The 23042-nt window shown below is 41.8% G+C and overlaps 1 protein-coding gene across 16 annotated transcripts in view; it reads right to left on the reverse strand.

Annotated features, from left to right (window-relative positions):
• Positions 1-23042, reverse strand: part of CIT (citron rho-interacting serine/threonine kinase) — a 163137-nt gene that overhangs the window by 123899 nt on the left and 16196 nt on the right. For all 16 annotated transcript variants that reach the window (XM_045458903.1, XM_045458901.1, XM_045458900.1 and 13 more), the window contains exons 5-8: positions 19262-19363; positions 8724-8866; positions 7438-7531; positions 880-1083 (exon numbers count right to left, since the gene is read on the reverse strand). In XM_045458903.1, coding sequence (XP_045314859.1) covers positions 880-1083; positions 7438-7531; positions 8724-8866; positions 19262-19363 — 543 coding nt within the window. The remainder of the gene's footprint in view (positions 1-879; positions 1084-7437; positions 7532-8723; positions 8867-19261; positions 19364-23042) is intronic.

Genomic DNA, 23042 nt, shown 5'->3' on the forward strand with positions numbered 1-23042 from the left:
TTAAAAAAAAAGAGAAATGGGGGGCACCTGGGTGGCTCAGTTGGTTAAGCATCCGACTTCGGCTCAGGTCACAATCTCACAGTTCGTGGGTTTGAGACCCGCGTCGGGCTCTGTGCTGACAGCTCAGAGCCTGGAGCCTGCTTCGGATTCTGTGTCCCTTTCTCTCCTCTACCCCTCCCCCACTTACACTCTGTCTCTCTCTCTCTCTCTCTCAAAAATAAACAAAAAAATTTTTAAGAGAAATGGGCTTAATCTACTAGAATATACACTTATTAGAAAATAGTTTTAATTCTACTTCATATACATTCCTATATTTCTAATTTCTGCCCCCATTTCAATTTTACTGCCATATTCGATAGCTAGTCATACCGAGAAACAGCACAGCATAGCATAGCATCAAGAGCATGGACTTCCAAGCCAGACTGATTGTGTTATTCTAGGCAAGATGGTCTTGCTTAACCATTGTGTGTGCTTTGGTTTCCTCATCTGTAAAATGGAAGTAATATCTACCTCTTCCATTGTTTGAGGATTAGCCGAGTTAATGAACCCTATTTCATCAGTCTAGGACTCAGTTATTCCCTTAACAGCACTGAAATAAAAATGCATTTTATAACCAATGAAATATCATAGATTAATTGGCAACAGTTTTTCTTTTTTAACGTTACCTAAAATAATGGCATAGGCTTACAATGACTGGCAGCTGAGAGTCAATAAAATACAATCACTAACGCGCTTAGGACAGCTTTTAGCACAAAGTGCTTTGTAAGTATTTGCTGTTGTTATTATCCAGCACTACTGATTTACATTACAAAGGTTCACTTGTACAGTTTTAAATGACAGTTCTCAATATTACTTCAAAATCTACTAATGGCTCTTTACCTGGAAATTCATGATGTTATTGAAGGTTCTGGCTGACGTTCCCTCGGTGAACGGGGATCTTCCATAAACCATCTCATAAGCAATAACTCCCACTGACCACCAGTCACAATCCAGACTATAGACGCCTTTTCCGTCCCCATTCATCACAGTCAACACTTCAGGGGCCATGTAATCTGGGGTCCCAATCGGGAGTTTTGCGTTCACCTGGAAACCCATAAGCAAAATGAACACAGCAAAACTTTCAATTATTCTCGAATAGATTGCCGACAGCCACGTTTCAGACACAGGCTGATTTGCCACTGATTACTATTCTCCCAGGCACTTAAACCTTCTGTCAAGTGGCACGCTGTCAGGAAATGCAAACGATTTACTAATTAAAAAAAAAAAAAGGACATTATATAATCCAAAGGCAAAAGGGCAAGAGTTGTTGATGATATACGCCCTTTGGTTACACAAATGAGAATTGGGGAAAGAACGGAAGATGTCTTTCCTGATACATGTTACACAGTATTTCTCTTATGAAAACAGCAAAACGATAATAAATCCTAAAGACGAATCTATAAGATCTATCTGCCCATTATTGAAAACCTCACAGCTAGCTGGGGCAACACGGTATTGCAAACACATTGTATCTCAAGTTTAAATATTTGGAATCAACATTCCTACTTCAAGCCACCCACAGGGCAAGACATGATAAGTATCTTCCACCAGAGACCAATGTTAATGAGTTCATTTCCCTCACCCCAAACTCCTGTTCCTGTGGTTGCCTCCCCACTGTTCAGAAATCCACAGCCCTCCAATCCAGTGGCACTCAAGCACCCAACCCTCGCAAAGGTTAGGACAATGTAGTAGGTCTTTTTCTAAAGCTAAATATATCCCACTTAAAGAACTGTCCTTTTTTCTGAGAACTTGTCCTTCCGACTGTTTTAGTGTTTACATGTCCTTTGTTTCTTGAAATGAGGCCTGATAAAAGACTTTCTGCCCCCTACCCCCTTCCCTTCCTAGACAACAGAGGAAGTCAGCAACGTTTTCAGCCTTCAAAATTATTTTGAAGTCTTACTGAGCCATGAAATTTGAAGGCTAAGGATCACCTCTCTGACTTCTTCCCTATCAACACAGAAAGGGCCTGATGTTAGTCATATACTGTGTTGACCAATAATCCTACAGCCGTCCAATAGCCCTGCCTTTAAAGAGGTTTCTCTCACATCAGCAGTTATATGGGCAGAAACGAACTTTCTCCCTATTAAAGGATGTCGAGTGCCCCTGAGTGACCTTAGATATTTTGTAGGTATGGCCACAGCTCTTTAAGGCTGGGCTTTATATTAAGAAAGGCAATTTGTGGGGCGCCTGGGTGGCGCAGTCGGTTAAGCGTCCGACTTCAGCCAGGTCACGATCTCGCGGTCCGTGAGTTTGAGCCCCGCATCAGGCTCTGGGCTGATGGCTCAGAGCCTGGAGCCTGTTTCTGATTCTGTGTCTCCCTCTCTCTCTCTGCCCCTTCCCCATTCATGCTCTGTCTCTCTCTGTCCCAAAAATAAACAAACGTTGAGAAAAAAAAAAAAAAAAAAAAAAGAAAGGCAATTTGCTTTGCTTTGTTTTGACCAGAAACTTAGTCCCCTTCTCTAGGGACAGACACCCAAGCTCTTCCAGCTCATAACTTTAATCTTGTCCATTCCTCTGCCCCAAAGACCCACGATTATAGGAAACAGACCCACTCTCCCTACTCCTTCTCTTTTCACCCCTTTTCTCAAGCCCACCATAGGTTTTCCAAACCCTAAATCCAGACAGCAGTGTGATGCTGTTATTCTTTACACAAGTCATCTGTTGCTTTGGGCAACAGAATTTCCACTGGGAGGACGCCTGGCTGGCCCAGTCAGCGGAACATGCCAATCTTGACCTCGGTGTTGTGAGTTCGAGCCCCACACTGGGTGTAGAGATTACATAAAAAAAAAAAAAAAAAAAATCTTTAAAAAAAAAAAAAAGAATCTCCACTGTGAGTACCCACTGGGAAAGCTGGACAGTCATACCACCCAAGAAAACCAAAGGCCATTGTTGGTAGACAAAAGTGGGGAGAAAGGATACCACAGCCGGTCTAAGACAGGGTACCTTACGCTTGAGGAATTGAAAGTAGCTTAAGTCAAGAGGAAGCCTCGATGCTGGGGAGCCTGAGCTAAGACTTCTATTTTTTTTTTATATGAAATTTATTGTCAAATTGGTTTCCATACAACACCCAGTGCTCATCCCAACAGGTGAAGACTTCTATCTATTAATGTGTATGTAAATGTTAATCAGCTCAGCACAGGATTCAGATTAAACTACAGGGTTTTAATAAAAACCCTCAATACTGACAATGAGAAATAAAAGTATTTTTTAAGTACAAAAACAAGAGGAGAAAAACTGCGATGTCATCACTGATTAAACGCTTACCCTTTATGCCTAATTACCTTGCAGAACCATTAATATGCAATCCTCAAATATGCACTGCTTGCACTTGCTGGGTTTTATTTTATTATCACACTAGATTGTTTGGAAATATTCAGTTCTCCTTGTTTGCAGCACACGGGGATTGGTCACTTGTTCACAACCAAAGAGTCAAAAGGAACTGGACTGGGTCACGTTATCAGCATGACCCAGCAAAGGGCGTAAGTCACCAATGCCTCATTTTCAAACTCATGATTAGACTTATCCAAGAGCGTCAGGTAACTCCCCAACTACTGCCCTCTAACAGATATGTGATTATACACATTTATGTCTAATCACTTTATAATTTTCAAAATTTTAAGGAAAATATCCCTAGCTTCCCTTATGGACATCTCTGACATAAAGTATATTAAGTACTTAATAGTAATTAACAAAGGCTTTTAATGACAATTTAATGACTGTTAAATTTCCATTAGCTACCGACCTCCAAGCACATTAAACCCATTTAACACGTAATACCACCATCCTAACAAGGATTTTGCAAGATGGTTTCACTCTCTTCTGGTGGCAATTCACAGCCAGTTAATCTGGGTGAGATATTAAAAGTGGAGCCATGTACTGTGGGCCAGCCTGCCTGACAGTACACCATCTGATAATTAACTAGTTAATTTTCACTGTATTGCTAAGGAAGAAAATACACCAATTCAGCAGGAGACAATAAGAAAATGACTAGGAGACAGAAAACTGAGTTGTATTTCAGGAAATAGAGAGGTTAAGGCAAGAAAAAAAAGGGGGTAGATTAACTTAGATTCCTTTACAAGCAGAAAGCAGATGAGAAGTAAGAAAACCACCATCTGCCTCCTCCCAATCCCCTTCCCCTAAAATGCTTATTAAACATAAAACTATTTCAGGGCGCCTGGGTGGCTCAGTAGGTTAAGCATCTGACTTCAGCTCAGGTCATGATCTCACAGTTCGCGAGTTCAAGTCCTGTGTCAGGCTCTGTGCTGACAGCTCAGAGCCTGGAGCCTGCTCCGGATTCTGTCTCCCTCTGCCCCTCCCCTGCTGGTGTTCTCTCTCAAAGAATAAATAAACATTAAAAAAAAATGTCTTTTTAAAAAACTATTTCAACCTAACTTTCCCCATGTAGCTGCCCAGGGCAGAAACATCCGCCTGCAGAAGGAGGGGGGATGGGGGGCGTATCTCACTATGTTGTTCCTCTTGGGGAAAAGGAATAAAAGCTTTTCACTCCTACATAAATCTCAAAAAAGTCTATCTCCTATGAGTTTCCAACCACTAAATGAGGTTGATTAACACTTAACATGCTATACTGCTCTTTGTTTACAATCTCCTTACAAATGTTTGTGTGAGAGCTGAAAGAGACAGGTTGGAAGCGTTCACTATTTGTGACTCTTTGAGATTCTAATAAGGTAAGGTGGGTGACCAAACTCACACCGCAGGTCAAAGGCATATCTCAGTTCAACAGCCAAACCTCTGGGCAGTATGGCCCCGTGTTAGTAAGGAGAATACTCCAAAGCAACATTCTGACTAAGCGGCTTGGAATAATGACAATGGAAGATGGAAAACCCTATAGATCTAAGAGTCACAAATACCTAAAATTCATAGATAATATTTGTGAGCAGTAGGGAAAGGATTAATTGATTTTGGGTGAGTAACATATATAAATTTCAGTAAATGTAGATTATATATGGTATATTTTGAGTACAAAAAATATTCTGAACCCCCTTTTCACCTAGGAAACATTCTACTTAAAGGAAACATGTGCTTAACCCACCAAAAATACAAAATATATTTTAAAAAAAGTATAATTCTATATCCATACTCGACTTCACCTAGATTGTAGATTATTGGTCTTCCATAATTAAAGGGCCTTTGCACTGAAAACAATGCTAAAAATTCCCTCCTACGTACTTGTCACATTCTGGCCCTAAAAGTACAAAGTTCTGGAGAGGAGACTCTTTCTCCAAGAGAAGAGGAGATGACTGTTCTCATGTGTTGGACTGAGTGCCGTCTTTCCTTCACCAGACTAACCAGGGATTGAGCACTGAGCTGCAAATAAACCTGAGTGACCCTGGAGGGCTCCCCGGAAGTGAAGGTTGTTCCAGTTAGAAGAACTGAAAAGGGTAGTCTGAAGCCCTAAAAAACAGAAATCTGAAATGAAGTAAAGTCCACTCTCTCCATCAAGGGCTCTGAAGAAAGTGATTCCAGATGCACAGATCAGGCCTTACTTTATTCCCATTTATTTACCAAGTATTGACTTTGGACCACAATCTAGTTTTCCAAGTAGATTTTCTTATTGCAAGCACGTAGTGCTGGCTCTCATTAATAAGCTTTCTGATGTTTCTCAACTGACTTGCAATGATTCTCAACCAGGGGTGATTTTGTCCCCAAGAAACACTGAGCAATGTCTGGAGAGATTTCTGGTTTTCACAACTGGAGGGGACGGTGTTACCAGCATCTAGTAGATATGTAGCTAAATATCCTAGAATACGCAGGATAGCCCCCTGCAACAAAGAATTACCCAGAGCAAAATGTCAGTGGTGTTGACCATGTACCTATGCTTCAATTATTAGACTATGTACCTATGTTTCAGTTTATTTCTAGATGCATGAGTTCATTACAGTCACTCATGCAATGTACAAGTTTTTCAATCCTAGATGATAAAACTTCGCATTACTTAACTTTTTTCCTCTGCTTTATTCCAGTAAATTCAAAACTTAAGTTTTCATACCTGTTTCTGAATTGCACATAATTTTTAAAACATAAAATGCTTTGATCCTATAACCTAATTCTCATTGTAATGATCAAGTAGAATCAATTACAAGAACATAATTTGGGAGGAGGGGAACCAGCACATTGGGAGACTGTTTCTCCAAGGATCTGAACACCAAGCAAATTATCTCAAGTAATCCTCAGGTCTGCAGAACAGGGTGGCCAGCCCCTGGAGTGCAAAGAGTTAACATAACCCCAAGCCTTTTCCTAATATCAACCTAACAATACCCATCTTTCTTCCAAGGAACTTGAGCAAAAAAGGCAATTTTACATATTTCCCTTCATAAGGACTTAACTCTTAGAGGCTGGAGGGAAAGGGGGCATTTTAAAGAATAACCTCCCTGGGGCGCCTGGGTGTCTCAGTCGGTTGGGCGGTTGGGCGGCCGACTTTGGCTCAGGTCATGATCTCGCGGTCCGTGAGTTCGAGCCCCGCGTCGGGCTCTGTGCTGGCAGCTCAGAGCCTGGAGCCAATTTCAGATTCTGTGTCTCCCTCTCGCTGACCCTCCCCTGTTCATGCTCTGTCTCTCTCTGTCTCAAAAATAAAAATAAAACGTTAAAAAAAAAAAAAATAACCTCCCTAACCTCTGAATTTGTGCATTTTAACTAGAATCAGTATTTTACTGAGAAAGAATCAAATGCCAAGTTCCTAAGAATTTTGTCCAGGTCACCAAATGACTCCTTTGCAAAATAAGTCTTAAAGTCTTAAGTTGATTTTCTCGTAGACCTACCATTTTTTTGCATAGTTGCCATGAAAATTCACACTTTAGTATATACCAACTTTATTAGATTTTTTTAAATTTATATATATTTTTTTACTTTGTCATCTTTTTCTAAAGTATTCTTGCTCTTGGTCTCAGCAGATACCCTCTTGCCTTCCTATTTAGCAGGCGGAATACAGCGTAATTTTTACCAAAGATCCAGGACATGGAAATACATTTTCAGCAGTAGGTTCTTAATGCTTAAGGATATTTGTTTAAATGTGCCAGTGATTTATTTCAATTTTGCTGCATAGGAAATAGAAATTTGAGATAAAGAAGATGATAGAAGGCAATCTATAATAAGGAAAATGAAAAGAAAAACAAAATAAGCATTTTCCCTTTTTAACCAAACTATTAAGGATGTTCCTAAAAATGTTTTGTAGGTTATACATACAAAGGGTGCCAAGATCAAGTAAGTCTGGGAAACAGCTCCTATCCCCCTATCCCCACCCATGGAGAAATCCTGCCATATATTGGCAGATGAAGATTCCAAAATGTCGCTCAAAGTTTTCCCATATTTTCCAAACTTACAAGGACCACAGAACACTTTGTAGCATAATCTCTATTAAGCTATCTTGCTCCATTTTGTTACCATCTTATTCGAGCTCATTTTAGCCGCTGATCCAAAATCCACAAGCTTGATGTGTCCTATTCGGTCAATGAGTATGTTCTCAGGCTTGACGTCTCTAAGAAAATCAGGGCCACAAATTAGTATTGTCTTCTCCATGCCAATCAGCAAGCAACTGTTAACCTAGGATATCAATTCAGCCAAGAATCTCAAGGTCTATGTCCTGCTATACATACCTCCTGATTGATAGATATAAATAATAAGCAAAACATTCTGCAAAACAAATTTAAGAAAAAGAAGAAGAAGGAAAAGGAAGAGGAGGAGGAGGATGAGAAGGAAGAGGAGGAGAAAGGGAAGGAGATGGAAATAGAAAAGAGCAGGAGGGAGAGAGGAAGGGAGGAGAAAGGAACAAATCTAAGTTATTAGATGGATTATTTCTCCTAGAGACACACATTTTACATTATGAAAGCAACAAGGGGATTTGCCTAAGGTCATGTAGCTAAGTCAACGGAAAAACCTGAGATTCTATTCGAGGTCTCATGACTCCTGGCCTAACTGTGGTTCCATTCCCACAACATTCTCAGAGGTACATAAAACATCACATGAGCAAGGATGTAAAAAAACATTTTTCAACAGAGGGTGGAACACCTGTGTGAATTACTAACTAATTCTATAAGGTCAGAAGTACAACTCCATGGGCTTCTGCCCCTACATGGTATGCCAGTTCCTTCTGCAAATCAAATTCAGTTCTTCTACCATGTAACCTGAAGAACCCACGCAAGAGTTCTCAGTCTTATCAGCTACATTAACAGATCTTATTAGCAAACTTGAGAACGTTATAATTATAGATCTATTTCACTGCTGAATGAGTAAGCTGAAAGGTCTGCCATTTTGGAAAATATACCTTCAGCCATTTACAGTTAGGACTGGTTAAAATTTGGGGGTGTCTGGGTGGCTCAGTCGGTCGAGCGTCTGGCTCTCAGTTTTGGCTCAGGTCATGATCTCATGGGTTCACGAGTTCAAGCCCCGCATCGGGCTCCACACTGACAATGTGCAGCCTGTTTGGGATTCTCTCTCTCTCTCCCTCTCTTTCTGCCCCTTCCTACACACTCTCTCTCTCACTCTCTACCCCAGAATGAATGAATAAGTAAATAAATAAATAAATAAACTTAAAAAAAAAAAAGACTGGTTAAAATTTGGAGGGAGCATTATTTTGATGCTGAAATCGTTCATCCATTCATTTCATTCTACTGTGGGACTTGTTAGGTGATACAGATAAATTCTCAGTATACTACCTGAGTCTCACTTACCGATGCACATATCCCATCTGATGAATGCTGTGAACAGCCAAAATCAATTCGGCTAGGTAAAACTGAATCGTATTTTCATCTAATTGGTCCTCGTATCTGTTCAAAAGTGACAGCAAGTCCCCTCCAGGCTGATATTCCATGACCTGTATAGAATACCAAAGTTATTAATTCTTCATACACCCCAAAAGGGAATGTCTCAATTAGAGCCTCAAATGCTGCCTGACGTGTTATAATTACAACATCTCCACAAAGCAACCAAGATGTGAGAGACATATTGTAAGTCACGTAGGATGAGATCCCTGCCCTAAGGAAATTACATCCAATACCCAAGAGAATCACTATAATGAAAGACTAGTCCCAGACACCACGCACAGTGTTTGCAAGGTAAGCTTGAAAAGCTGAATTAAATCCACCCACTCACCTACCCACCCACCCAAGTTGACACCCCAGACATTCCCTAGGATTCGGTACACAGTGTAGATGGAAATTGCTGCAGGGCAACAAACCCTCTGGCATCCCTTCTGTATTTCTCTCGGCACCCAGCAGAACACAGGAAGGGTGCACCAAATGTGATACAACCTTTTCCTGCAACAGTCATCTGATCACGTCTGTTACAAATTTAAATGTGAAATATATACTCTTTGACCTAATAATTCCACTTCTGACCACTTATCTTACAGGAACTTATAGTAGTTTGTAGATCAATAAGACACACAGATTCACTGCAGCATTGCTTGCGACGCAGGAGAGAGAAAAAGCCTGGAAATCACCCAAATATCCATCATTAAGAAATTCCTGAAATATGACATATCTAAACCATGGGAGAAGATGTAGATATGAAAAATGAACAGACTCCCTTTATTCATACTGCCATGGAAAGCTGCCCATGATAATATAAAGTGACATACAGGATAAAGTACAACCTCTTTTTTTCTGATAAAAAAATTATTACATTTGTTAACATATACATTATATTATGTTTGAGGCCAGTTTGCCTGGGTGGCTACAAACTGCAGCCTGGTGACTTAAGCTCTGAGCCTTTCAGTTTCATCCACTGTAAAATGAGGATAAGACTAATTCCCTCGCAACACCCTGCCTGGCACCAACAAGGTCTTCAACTGCCAGTCAGGAGTCTTCCTTTCCCGACCTTCGCTGCATAATCCTTTCCTGGCTGGGAGAAGCCGGGACACATTTCGACCACTCTTACTCAGCTCTCTCTCGTCCTTTGCTCTGATTTCCCATTTTGTGAGCCACACTATAAATGTCTTTTGTTTTAAGTTGTCTCAAATCCTTTCTGGAAAGAGGCAAGATCCAAATAAACATCTTAAAAAAAAAAAAAAAAATACTAAATCTCTCCAGCTACTGCATTCCAGAAGCCAATTTTGGGATGTGAATTCTCTCCCTCCTCCTCCAAACTCCTGTTTGCTTTTGGTCCAGAATTAGAAGAAAGCTCTAGTCGAGTGAGACATGGAGCATCTGTACATTCCGCAGAGGCCCCAGGCTGGTCCAGTAAAGATTCTGCCCAGCACCGAGTCAACCCTACCCCAGAGACTCCTGGAGGAGCCAGTGACCTGCATGTCCTCCCCAAGGGCTCTGGGTCACCTGGGAGTCTCCCCCACTCACGTGGCATCTTGCATGGAGCACAGAGTCAACCAGATACTGGACAATTTGAAGAGTAAGGTTCCATCTGCACTGTAATTATTGGGGAAAAAATGATTTATGAACTAGCAAGAAGGGTGAAGTTTAGAAGGAGTGGCAGCTAAAATGCAGCCTTTATTGCCCCAAAGTTCACAGCAGATTGAAAGCTACCAGTCCCAGTCCTAGAAGAACCCACAGGAGCCACCTGGCTGCCTAAAGCTCGCCCACTCATCCCAACCTGGTTCTCCACAGGCCCTAGTTATGTCGGTGAATGTTAATTTTTATATCTGTTTTAAACATATATTGCCATTAAAAAGGTCTTAAATGCCCTCTCCCCTCCCCCAAAAAATCACCAGTAACAACAGAAGTACTCATGCTTTTAGAACAGAAACATCTTAAAATAGGAACAATGCATATTTATGACGATACATTGCAGTTAAAAACTTTCTAACCTGGCTCTATTAAAGATGTGAAAAATAGGGGCGCCTCGGTGGTTCAATCGGTTGAGTGTCCAACTTCGGCTCAGGTCATGATCTTGCAGTTTGTGAGTTCGAGCCCCGTGTCAGGCTCTGTGCTGACAGCTCAGAGCCTGGAGCCTGCTTTGGATTCTGCGTCTCCCTCTCTTTGCCCCTCCCCTACTCATGCTCTCTCTCTCTCTCTCTCTCTCTCTCAAAAATAAACATTTTAAAAAACTTTTTATAAAAAAAAAAAGATGTTAAAAATAGAATGGCTGTAAGTTTAAGGATGACAAAGTCAAACATATAGCACCCACTGGCAACTTTTAGGAGCTCACAAACTGACCGCTCTGTAATACTTCACAACTTCACAACTATTCCTGAAGACTCTATTTTGTAATGACCAGTAAAATAGTTCAGAAAATAAGAACCATCTCTTAAAAGGCAAAAAGATATGTATTCTGTGTGCTTATTCGGAAGATCCAATTTCCTGAACTGAAAATCCCCACCAAAACTAAGATCAGTCTTTTCTGAGTCAAACAACTTTTCATTTCTTCAAAACCAGGGTTGATTGGGAAGACAAGTGACAAAAATTACAACAGCTGCGAGGCAGCATGTTCCACAACATGGGACAAAATAGACACGAAATGACAAACCCCTAAATAGACTGGGTCCTTATCAAAGAACTAATCAGGCTTGAGCCACCAACACGATCCCACGTTACCACCCTAAAAATTCAAGTGCCCACCGTTAGAGAACTTAATTTGGACATTTACTGAGTAAATCTGTTATCCCTATCCCAAAGCTATCCTGCTGGGGTACAGTCGCTCATTCTGGCAAAATGGGGAACAGGGCTTGTGTGTGGTCAACTCAAGCTTAACCAATCATCTTGCTGTTAAGCTTAGACATAAAGAACAGGACTTGGGCACTTTCAGAAAACACCTCTGGACTTTTAAAAATGGTACCAAAGCAAGAGGCTCCAAAAGCATCATCAAAAGTCAAAAATTAAGGGGCACTTGGGTGGCTCAGTTGGTTAAACATCCGACTCCTGATTCCGGCTCAGGTCACTATCTCATAGTTTGTGAGATCGAGTCCCATGTCAGGCTCTATGCTGATGGTGTGGAGCCTGCCTGGGATTCTCTCTCCCTCTCTCTCTCTGCCCCTCCCCAGCTTGCTCATGCTCTCTCTGTCAAAAAATAAACATAAAAAATTTTTTTAAAACAAAGTCACAAATGAAGAGCCTTTAAATCTCCTTACCAGATGGCTTGCTATGAACTAAACACCAGGGTCAGAAGAACACGATAAACCATTTAAGGCCAAAGTCACCACCCAGGCTGTCCCAGACGACCCATTCACAGCACCTGCTTTTGTCCAAAAGTGTGACTCCGTCCAGGACTTTGACTACTCAGAGATGCCTGGTGAGGCACTGATACCCCCAAAATGTGGCTTGTCAAACCTGCCTATCCATCAGAATCACCTAGGGAGGTGCTTCTGAAAAACAGAAAAAAATACATTCATCAAAAAAAAAAAAAATTTTTTTTTTGAGTGCCTGCTGTGTGTCAGGCACTATTCTAGATATAAGGAAAACAGCAGAGACTAAAACAGACAAAAGTCCTTTGCCTTCATGGAGCTGGAATTCTAGAGGAATGAAAAATAGCGAACATTAAGCAGTATGAAAGGGTAAAGTAGGTTTCATTCTCACCCCAACCGGTTATTCAGGGAGCTTGTTAAAAATCCCAGTGACTGTGGGTGAGGTCCAGAAACCTGCATTTTTTTTTTTTTTTCAACGTTTATTTATTTTTGGGACAGAGAGAGACAGAGCATGAACGGGGGAGGGGCAGAGAGAGAGGGAGACACAGAATCGGAAACAGGCTCCAGGCTCGGAGCCATCAGCCCAGAGCCCGACGCGGGGCTCGAACTCACGGACCGCGAGATCGTGACCTGGCTGAAGTTGGACGCTTAACCGACTGCGCCACCCAGGCGCCCCGAAACCTGCATTTTTAAGGAGCCACCGGGGTGGCTGACACAGCCAGCCCAGCACTGTACTGAGACCCAATGCTGAGGAAGTTGTGGAGACAACGTGGCTCCCTGCTTCAAGTGGATGAAAAGTTTCTACAGCAAGAGGTGCCCTTGATACAGCCAACACTGCTGCTGTTCGACGTTTTTTTCAATGACTACCTACAGCCTTTCTGACCATCACGACGAGATCACCAGCAACAAAGAGCCGGAAGGTAACCAGTCCGTCAGCACAGAGGCAATAATCCTCCACGGATGGATGAGACATGTGCCTGCCCGCAACGACCAGCTGCAGGTCACCCAAATGGCACTCACCAAGGCATGGTAATCAAAGGCTGGGGCGACGGGAGGAGGAAAAGGGCCCTATAGGGAAACAGCCCTAAACAATGCGGCAGCCCTGCAGATGGCAGAGAAAGCACAGCAGCTGACAAACGAGCCTGGCTTGGAGCTCTCACAGACTTGCTCTTTTAAAGCAAAGACGTTCAGGCCAACAGAGACAAACCCCTCTAATGGCAGCAGCTGCAGATACTAATTAAAGGGCAAATCTTACATGTGTTCGGTTTGGAAGGAGTAGAGGCCTCTCTGTTGGTGTTTGCAGCTACACCCCAAGTACAGGGATAGCAAGGGATAGCAATGCCCATCAGTTGTGTGGCATTGGAAACAAAGGACAAGAGTGTGTGTGTGTGTGTGTATGCGCACGTGCACATGAATGCACATACGTGCACACCTGCATGCGCTCATATCCATATGTGGGGAAGGGGTGAGTATTTAATAGTCCTTGTACCCTATTCCAATTTGCACAGGGTGTCATTAGAAGCATGCTGTGCTGGCCACCCTTTCAGCAACGTGCCCTTGATATGCTTGCACTACAATCAGCCTGCCTGAAAGTGCCACGGAAATGTAACAATGGTGTTGGCATCGTTATCTGCCCTGTGGACTGTCCCTGATCTTTGGCATCTGGGAGGAAGGAAGGGCTTCTCAAAGCAGAGTGGTCCCTGGCAGGGACTCTAAATTATTCTTCATGAAAGTCAAGGTCACCAAGAGAAAAAGAGAGAAGACCCTTTTTTTTTTTTTTTTTTTTTTTTTTTCAGAAAATAGGAATCCCAGCCTGATTCATCCATCTATTCAGAAAAATCCTCATTGAGCACTGAATCATCCAGAGTCTTGGCAAGAAACAGACTGCACACTCAAACTAGGTAACTGAGGACATGAATTAATGAAGCACCCTGCACTGGTGAAGAACCCTGGGGCTAGTTAAGAGCTGGGGAGTAGGTACCACTTGTCAACCTGAAAGAGCAAAGAGCAAGGGACAGGATCTGAGAAACTTCACCATTGTTGAAGGAGTAAAAGGAGGAAGAAGTAGCCAGAAATTAACTGTAACTATAGCCGTAGGACCATGGTTCTCCAAGTGGGGCCCCCAGACTAGCAGCAGCATCACCTGGCACCTGGTTGCAAATTCTTGGGCCCCATCTTCAATCTACTAAGCCAGAAACTGGGACCATGGGACAAGGCAAACTGGGACAATGGAACAAAATTGTGACGACTAAGACTTTAAATGCATTCACTTGAAATATGCCTCGAAAGACCAGGACATAAAACAACTATTTTGAAGGCACAAAGAACCCCTCCAAGGCAATAACATACTCAGCAACTGAATTGGGGTCAATAAGAGGTATTAATATCTCATTTCACCAATGAGAACATTGAAGTCGAAAAGGCCAATGACTCCAGAGAGACCAACCAAGGAAGAGTAATAAAACAAGAACCTATATTCTAAGTAACAGCTTCCTTCCGACGGGCAGCCAGCTTCCAAACCCAGGCTTCTGAAACAGCAACATGAGAACATGCTGGTGAGTTTTGAGACATGCCTGAAAACTGGATAATCTTTTCTGAGAGATCAAAACAGCACATGTCTCACTGTCAAAACTATCATAAGCTGCCACATTTTACGAAAATAAACAATGAAGTTGTCTTTGTTAACTCTCTCCAGACTCCCAGTGTCAGCAAAGGCTAGAGCCCAACACCCACAGGCCACAGGGGTCACTGTCTAAAAACAGCCAACCTCCAAACTGTCCCTACAAAGGAAGGAAATACCACCTGTGCAATTGCTTCGGTGCAAAGCGAGACAATGTAAAGAACTAATCCCAAGCAGGACTTCAGAACCGGGGACGGAACAGAAGTGCTTTGGGATGTGACAGTAACATAATGGGTAAAAGTATGGGAGGTGGATCTAGGGGGCCCAGCTTCAAAACCCAGATCTCTTATTGCCTACAAAAGTAGGTGTTTTAACCTCTGTGGCAGACTACAACTGGTCCCCCAGATCCATTCTTCCCAAAGCTGGAGAATGGCCATGCCACTAGACAGTATAGATGTAAGGTCATATGATCAAGTTCTAGTCAATAAAATAGGAAAGGAAATGATGTGCCCCACTTCCATATCTTTCTAAGTAAAAGGAATTTGCTTGTTCTGTCCTCTACTCCTGTCTCCTACCAGCCAGGTGAAATGAGAATATGAAATACCCGACTTCAACCACATCAAAGAGGACAACATCCTAAGGGATGAGGAGCCACAAGATGGAAGGAACCTGGGTCCCTGGATTATCACATACAACAGAGCTGCTCCGTCAGTTCGGACTGTATTTTGGTATCTTTTTGTTACAGTAGCTTAGTCTATACCTTAACTAATACATCCTATGTGCAACTGGGAGAGAAAAAATTGGAATGAACAGAGGGAAGTCAATGTGAGGCCACTGTAAGGAAAGAAGATTCATGGATCGGTTGTGACTCAGACCAAGGGCAGCCTGAAGACACATGGCATGAAAAACATCAATACAAAGCCAGCAAGCTTTAAGAATCTCACAAAGGGCTTAGATGCAACAAAACTACAAGTGGTGAGTTGCAAAATAATGGTTTCTTTGTAAAGACCAGCTCCTTCCTGGAAGGACACTGGTGAAGGCATCTGTTATACAGAATTGAACAGATTTCATCATGAACCAGATCAACAAAGCGCTGTTTCCATGGGCTGCCTGCCAGAACACAGAACTAGCCTTGTTATATAGAACCAGACATTAATACAATGGACTTCATTGAAATTTTCTATACGCCAGAAAATGGCAAGCCACATTCATTGGTATGTAACGACAAATAAATTTTTAACCATCAAATTTCAAAAGGATCCAAGTTCAATTTCCCTGCACTGCACTCCAAATTTTGAAAATCCCACTGGATCTAACTTGAATTACATACTTTAGAGAATAAAACTCCTACTACTGATGTGTGATTTCCATAACACAGTAAGTAAATCTGTATGTAAATCAATTTCTATGAAATTAATCAGACATTCGTTGAATAAACGCATCTTAAGCATTTACTTGGGGAAGCACCACAGGAAGCAAGAGAAACAGAATCCCTCCATTAGTGGAGGGAGGTGTAGCCTGGTAGGGTAGCCCAACACCCACTCATGAAGAGGACACACAGGGTGTTATGAGTATGCAGCCAGAAGGGCAACCCTCCCGGAAGAAGAGAGGCCAGGATGAGTTTCTGGAAGAAGTGATACCTGGCCCAAGTCCAGAAGGAGAAATAGGAGTTAGCCTGGGAAACAGGGAAAGAGGGAACAGCGTGGAGAAAGGTCAGAGGCCAGATCAAAGAACCAAAGGAAGGTCAGGATGAATGTAAAGTAAAAAACAAAGAAATGGTAAGCAACAAGCCTAGAGGTATATATGAAAAAGGCCTTGGAAACCACATGGAAGAGTCTGGACTTTATCCAGAGGGCAGCAGGGAGTCTTAAAGGGTTTTAACAGTGAGATGACTTGGCTGCAGTGTGTAGAAGACCTGGGGGAAGGGCAAGACAGATGGCAGGGAGAACACTTAGGAGGTTACTGCAGTAATGCAGGCAAAAAAAGATGGCAGCCGGAACTCACCCAGTCGAAGCAAGAATGGAGAGAAGAGACAGCTTTGAGAAATATATAGGTCACCGATTCCTACTTGTTTTATTCACTGATTTCTAAATGTATCTTCAATTAAACTGCATTTGCATTACAAGTGAACGTTCAACTGCCAGAGAGCTTAGGATAATTTATGTTTCCCCAAACTTCAAAGGTTTGGTGATCTATAAGTGGTCAATAGATACAATGGAATTTTGGTACTTCACGATACCAGTATAGATCTACGGTCCCCTTACCTTGTGGCAGAATGTATTTCCAGATGCAGAAATGTTCAGATTTTAGAAAAGTAAAATGGTGCATATACTTTATGTTATGTAACACCCTAGGGTATGGCTTGAGATATCACCCTGTAATCAAATGCAATCAAAATCACAATTTTTTGGCAAAATTACAAATAGTCATACTAAAGGGAATGAAGAAGAGATTCAGGTCAGGTTTTGCTGCCAAATAAGTAACTAAGGAACTTGAGGTTATTCAGAGCTCTGGGCATTTCAGAATTGCAGATAAAGAATGGGGGATCTATAATCATATCTTAGTTCCAATGCTGAGTTTGGATATTTATAAGAAAACTGTACCCTTAGCAAGCATTTTACTCCAAATTACCAACATACTTGAGAAGAGAATGCAGACAGGGAAATAATTACAAGATCCCATCAGCAATACCCAACTGAGCTATAAAAGAAGGGTGTAAAAATGTCATTGCAGCCAGGTATCAATGTGCTGAGGCAACTAGAACTCCAGGAGACAGCCGTTTTGAGATCATTCCCCTCTTGTAAGATGGCGGCTAGAAAACCTGGAAAGATGGTCATTAAGCTAGGAATGCTAATGCCAGGGGCAACATCCAGATGGAGGCCCCACAAACAAAAGGCCCAAAAAAGGTAGCCCCCTGCAACTGGGAGGTCTCTTAGCAGAGAAGAGGCTGATATTCCCAGACCATAAGGCATTCCAGTTAGGCTGTGCCCAAGAGGAAGTCCACAGCAGTTAATTACACGATTAAAAAGAAAAAGGGAAGGTCTACCACTAGGACAAAGTCAATTGGTAGGGATAAAAATGGTGGCACCAAAGAGGTTAAAATTTTTGAAATGACCAGATATTACCCTCTTGAAGATGCACTTTGAAAAGTGTTGAGCCATGAAAACAAAAATAGAAACAAAACTACTAGTCAACACAAAGGAAACTACGAGCTGGTATCACTCCCAGGGCCCCTCTGGTCATCCTCATTGGCCACCCGAATACAAGCAATGTCAACCACCAGTTGTCATCACTGTTACATACAACACTTAGAATTTGTCATCACCTCTACCATGTGCTTAGTGCAAGGCCAATCTCCTAATGCGTTTGTATGTAAACATTCTTGCTCAGAAGGCTAGGTGGGGCTGGGGAGGAGGTGTGGGGGGTACTTCTCTACCAGCAATAGGTTCTCAACTAATAGGAAACCAAATAAAGTGCTTATTACAGGTCAGAAATAAAGGTAATAAAGTCTCCCAAAACTACCCAGTGGAAGTTTAAGATAAATTGGAATCCAACCCTCTCTTACCCTTTCCTCTTACATGAGCCTCTATAAGAGTTTCTCTCCATTCAAGGTAATAGTATGATAGTCTTGTTTTAAGGGCTTAATCAGGAACAAAAATTGTTTCTGGGATAAATTTTTTTACTTTAGGAATCTAAGCCCCCAAGAACCTAAACAAGGCTCCAGAATTAATTTTAGTATTGTGAAAGTTATGTTACACGTACATCAGAAATACTATGGCATTGTTCAAAAGAACAAGGCAGATCTGTACGTACTGACATAGAAAAATGTCCGGGGTAAATTGCTGAAAGGCAAAAAGCAAGCTGAAGAAAAGAGTAGAAAGTAATATACAAGTTTCATAAAACAAACTATATACATGTGTTACAAATACAGACATGGAAATATTTTTTCCATGAGGGTCAGGAAGAACATACATAGTCAATAATTGGTTCCCCTAGGGAAAGGGATTAGAAAGAAAGGTAGAAAACTTTCCCTATTTCATACGGTTCTGCAGTGTTTGCATCTTCTTAAAATAACTGTGCATTATCTCAATTTTTAAAAATTAAAAAATTTAAATGATGTTCACTAGACTTAGTGGTTGATCATTTTGCAGTATATACAAATACTGAATCATTACACTGTACACCTGAAGCTAATGTAATGTTGTATGTCAATTATGTCTCAAAAAAAAAAAAAATTAAAGCAAGAGTCTATTAAAGGTAGTATCAGACTATTTCCAAATAAATGATTTCTCATTATCGCCCTTTAAGCCACAGCTACAACACTCAACAATAAATGGGGCTATTTCTAAATGGGATAGCCCTTCATCTTTAGGACAAGGAGAACAGGGAGACACCTTAAAGTCAGGACAGCAGCTCAACAGACCACATGGACAAGAAACACATCCAATTCTATGTCTATGATATCTGAGTATCAGCATTGGACTAATTCCAGAGAGATGGATGAAAAAACTCACCAGATAAAGGTTATTTTTGTCCTGAAAGGCGTACTGTAACTGGGGAATCCAAGGGCTTGTGCTCTGAGATAATATGTTCCGTTCTTCCTCAAAAAATGAAACCTAGGGGGAAAAGAAACCCTTTAGACAATTATAATATAAAGAACAAAGTGTTGGGGGAGGGGTGAATGTCCCAACCTCTCTCTTTAAGCCTAAACTGATGTCTCTAGTTTAAGAAAAGAAAAACCATCCCAGCACTCCACAAATTTCATTCATTAGTCTACTTCGCTCATGATTTTTGCCAGATCTGTGTATTATCTGTCCAATTATTTACTTTTGTCCTTAAAGCAACTCACTTCTTTTGAATCTAAATATCTCCCTTTTTTTCTTCTTCACCTTCTCTCCCTGAATAATTCAGTCCTAAATCCATTAGGTGGAACAGAACAAGGTAAGCATCCATAACAGGTAGTAGGGAGAGTGGGACACAGTGGCCCAGAACAGGGTGCCAGGCCCAAGCAGGGTGAGGAGGGCGGCAACTATGTGTGGGGGCGGGGGAGGGAGGCAGTCCAATATCAGGCATCAAGGGCCCAAATAGGGTGAGGAAGGCATCCACAGGCAGCGATAGCCTGGAACAGGGCATCTAAGCCTACCAATGAGAAGAGTGGCAGCAAAGACAGTAGACTGGATACACACAGATGCATAAAATAAGCTAAAATATTATGCGTGATATCAGAGAAGGGAGCTACAAACACAGAAAGGGTGAACACTAGAATACACTCAGGGAAGTTGGACTGGACCTGGACGTATTGGTATGAACACATGGTTTTTCAATATACAGAGATGGAGAAATAGAGAAATAAATGTGTGTGTGTGTGTGTGCGCGCGCGCGCACGCAAGTAGCTATATTAAATACCTGAATTTCTATTCTCTAGCTCTGCTCACTGAAAGGGATCTGGAAGCAGTGACACTCCAACAGCAATAAGGACACCTAGTACCCGGATCTTGGTTTCTAAATACCATTTTACACTAAAAGGAACAGGCACCCTTTGAGAAAGGTCTGATTGCAAGGGTGGGGCAGGCAAGGTAAAAGTACAAGAGCTTTAACATCTTGCACCAGAAAGACAGTAACTCAAAGATGGGGATGCGTCAAAAGACACAGAAATCAACCTGAAGAGATTCTCATGGCCCAGCTTAGAGGACGATTTGAGTATAAAAATACATAATGACAGGAATGGCTTCTAATTCATTGACTTAAACAGGAACATGCAAGTCCATACAGCTATAAATTAAGAACCTGAAAGTTTTATGAGGATCGGGTATTTCCACAGTCTGAAAGCACCTCCCTACAGAATACTCATGTAATGACGAAGAAGAAAGGAGTGGCCCTACAGTGGAGAAGCATGGCCGATACCTAAGTGAACATCGACATGAAACTGAAATGGGGTCACCTGGTGGGACTCAATGAGAAGAATAGAGCATCTAGTCTGTGATATTCTTGCCAAAGATCTATAACCTGAATGAACCTGAGCAACATTAAACATATCTGTATGTTTACAAAATAACTGGCCTGTAATCTTCAGAATGGCCAAGGTCATGAGAGTCCAGGGAAAACTGAGAAGCTGGTCCAGACTGAAAAAGACTAAAAAGACAGGACAACTAAATGTTATGTGTGATCCTGAGCTTTTGCTCTAAAAGACCATGAAACAGTTGGTGGACCATGAACAGGGTCTTAGGATTAGATGGCAGTAACGTAGCATTGTGTCTTTTCCAATAGTGATGGCTGTATTGTGGTTCACAGGAGAGCGTCCTTCTTGTAGGAAATGCACATTGAAGTATTTGGAGGTAACAGGGCACCACTGGCAACATGTTTTCAAATGGCTCAGGAAGAAAAAAGTTGTTCATAGTTTGTGATAGTTTTACATGTCAACTTAGCTAGGCTATAGCACCCAGCTAATCTCAAGCATTGCTGTGAAGATATTTTGTACATATGGTTAACAAGTCAACATCTACAATCAGTTGACTTTAGTAAAGGAGATGATCCTTCCTGGGTGGGTCTCAGCCAATCATATGAAAGAACAGAAGTGAGGCTTCCCTGATAAAGAAGAAATTCTGCCTCAAGTTTGCATTATCAGTTCTTGTGCAAGAGTTTCCAGCTTATTGGCCTCCCCTACAGATTTCAGACTTTACAGTCCTTACAATTGGGTAAGTCATCCATACACGTGTATGTATGGATATTCAATGTGTAGATGTATATATATTTAATGTGCATATTTTTATATATTATAGAATCCTGGCTGATACACTGTGCTTGCAACTTTTCTATAAATCTGTGACTATTTCAAAATAAAAATTATTTAACTTTAGGGGCACCTGGGTAGCTCAGTTAAGCATCCGACTCTTGGTTTTGGCACAGGTCATAGTCTCATAGTTCGTGAGATCAAGCCCTACATCGGGCTCTGTGCTGACAGAATGCAGCCTGTTTGATTCTCTCTCTCCCTCGCTCTCTGCCCCTCTCCCACTCTTGCTCTCTCAAAATAAATAAAACTTCAAAAAAGTAGTAATAATTTAACTTTAAATATGCCTTCTTCCATTTATTTTAACATCTATAAAACTCCCAGGTTTTAACACGCTAGTTAATATTAGACTACTAAACACCTCAAAATAGTTTTGTCCATGTACTACCTAAAATCATCTTGTATACCACCAGTGCTATATGGAACACATTCCGGAAACAACCCAACTTCTGTAATCTCCCGCACCTGATCTGTGGTCCTTCTTTCCTGGCACGTAAAAGGTGTTCAGTGAAGGTTGGCTGAACTGAGAAGCCTAAATCTTCATTTGCTCACCATTGGCTCCTCATCTGACCCCTGAAGCCCCCATTAAAATAAACAGTCTCAGGCGCCTGGGTGGCTCAGTGAGTTAAGCATCTGACTTTGGCTCAGGTGATGATCTCACGGTTCGTGAGTTCGAGCCCCCCATCAGACTCTGTGCTGACAGCCCAGAGCTTGCTTCAGATTCTGTATCTCCTTCTCTCTGCCCCTCCCCCACTTGCACTCTGTCTCTCTAAAAAATAAACATTAAAAAATTATTTTTATTTTTTTTTAATAAAATAAATGGTCTCTGAGGACTCTTCTGGCTCTCACAGAGCCCTGAACAGGTGTGCTGGCCTCTCCTAGGTGATAGGTCTTGCTTACAGGATGTCACCTCTCTCTACCTCCTTCTCTAGCATTTCCTTTCATTCACACCCTGTGCTGGTTTTTCTCTTCTCATGCCCTTAAATTATGAAGTTTGCCATGGCTCAATTAAAGACTCTTCTTTTATTCACCCTCTTAAGGAATGGTTGGGTAGCTTTTATTAGTTCCTGGATGTGTATTATTTTTAAAATCCCCCAGCCCACACCTCACACAGGGTCATCGTGAGTCATTCACCGGAAGGAAGGCACCCTATCTGCACATCTCTGTCGCTTGCCTGCAGTGCAGTATATTAGATTGTTTTCTTTTTACATGCACTACTTCCCACCTAAAACAGAAGCGTTGCAAGGTCAGGGCTACACTTCATGCCTCCCTTCAAGGACCCAGAAGCACACCACACACAACAGGTGCTCAGTAAGTTTGTACCGAGGATAGGTGGCTGCTTAGATACTGGGAAGTTAAATGAACACCTCCCATTCCTCCCTTCCAAATGATCGGCAACGTCCTGTCATTTCTCCGTCCTGTGAAGTAGCTCACATTTCACTGCTAAACACAGGCTACATCATTCTCGGACTCTGACAAGCAGCTTCCTGCCCTCCGCTGCTTCTTTG

The sequence above is a fragment of the Leopardus geoffroyi genome, chromosome D3, assembly GCF_018350155.1.
Source record: "Leopardus geoffroyi isolate Oge1 chromosome D3, O.geoffroyi_Oge1_pat1.0, whole genome shotgun sequence".
NCBI lineage: Eukaryota > Metazoa > Chordata > Mammalia > Carnivora > Felidae > Leopardus > Leopardus geoffroyi.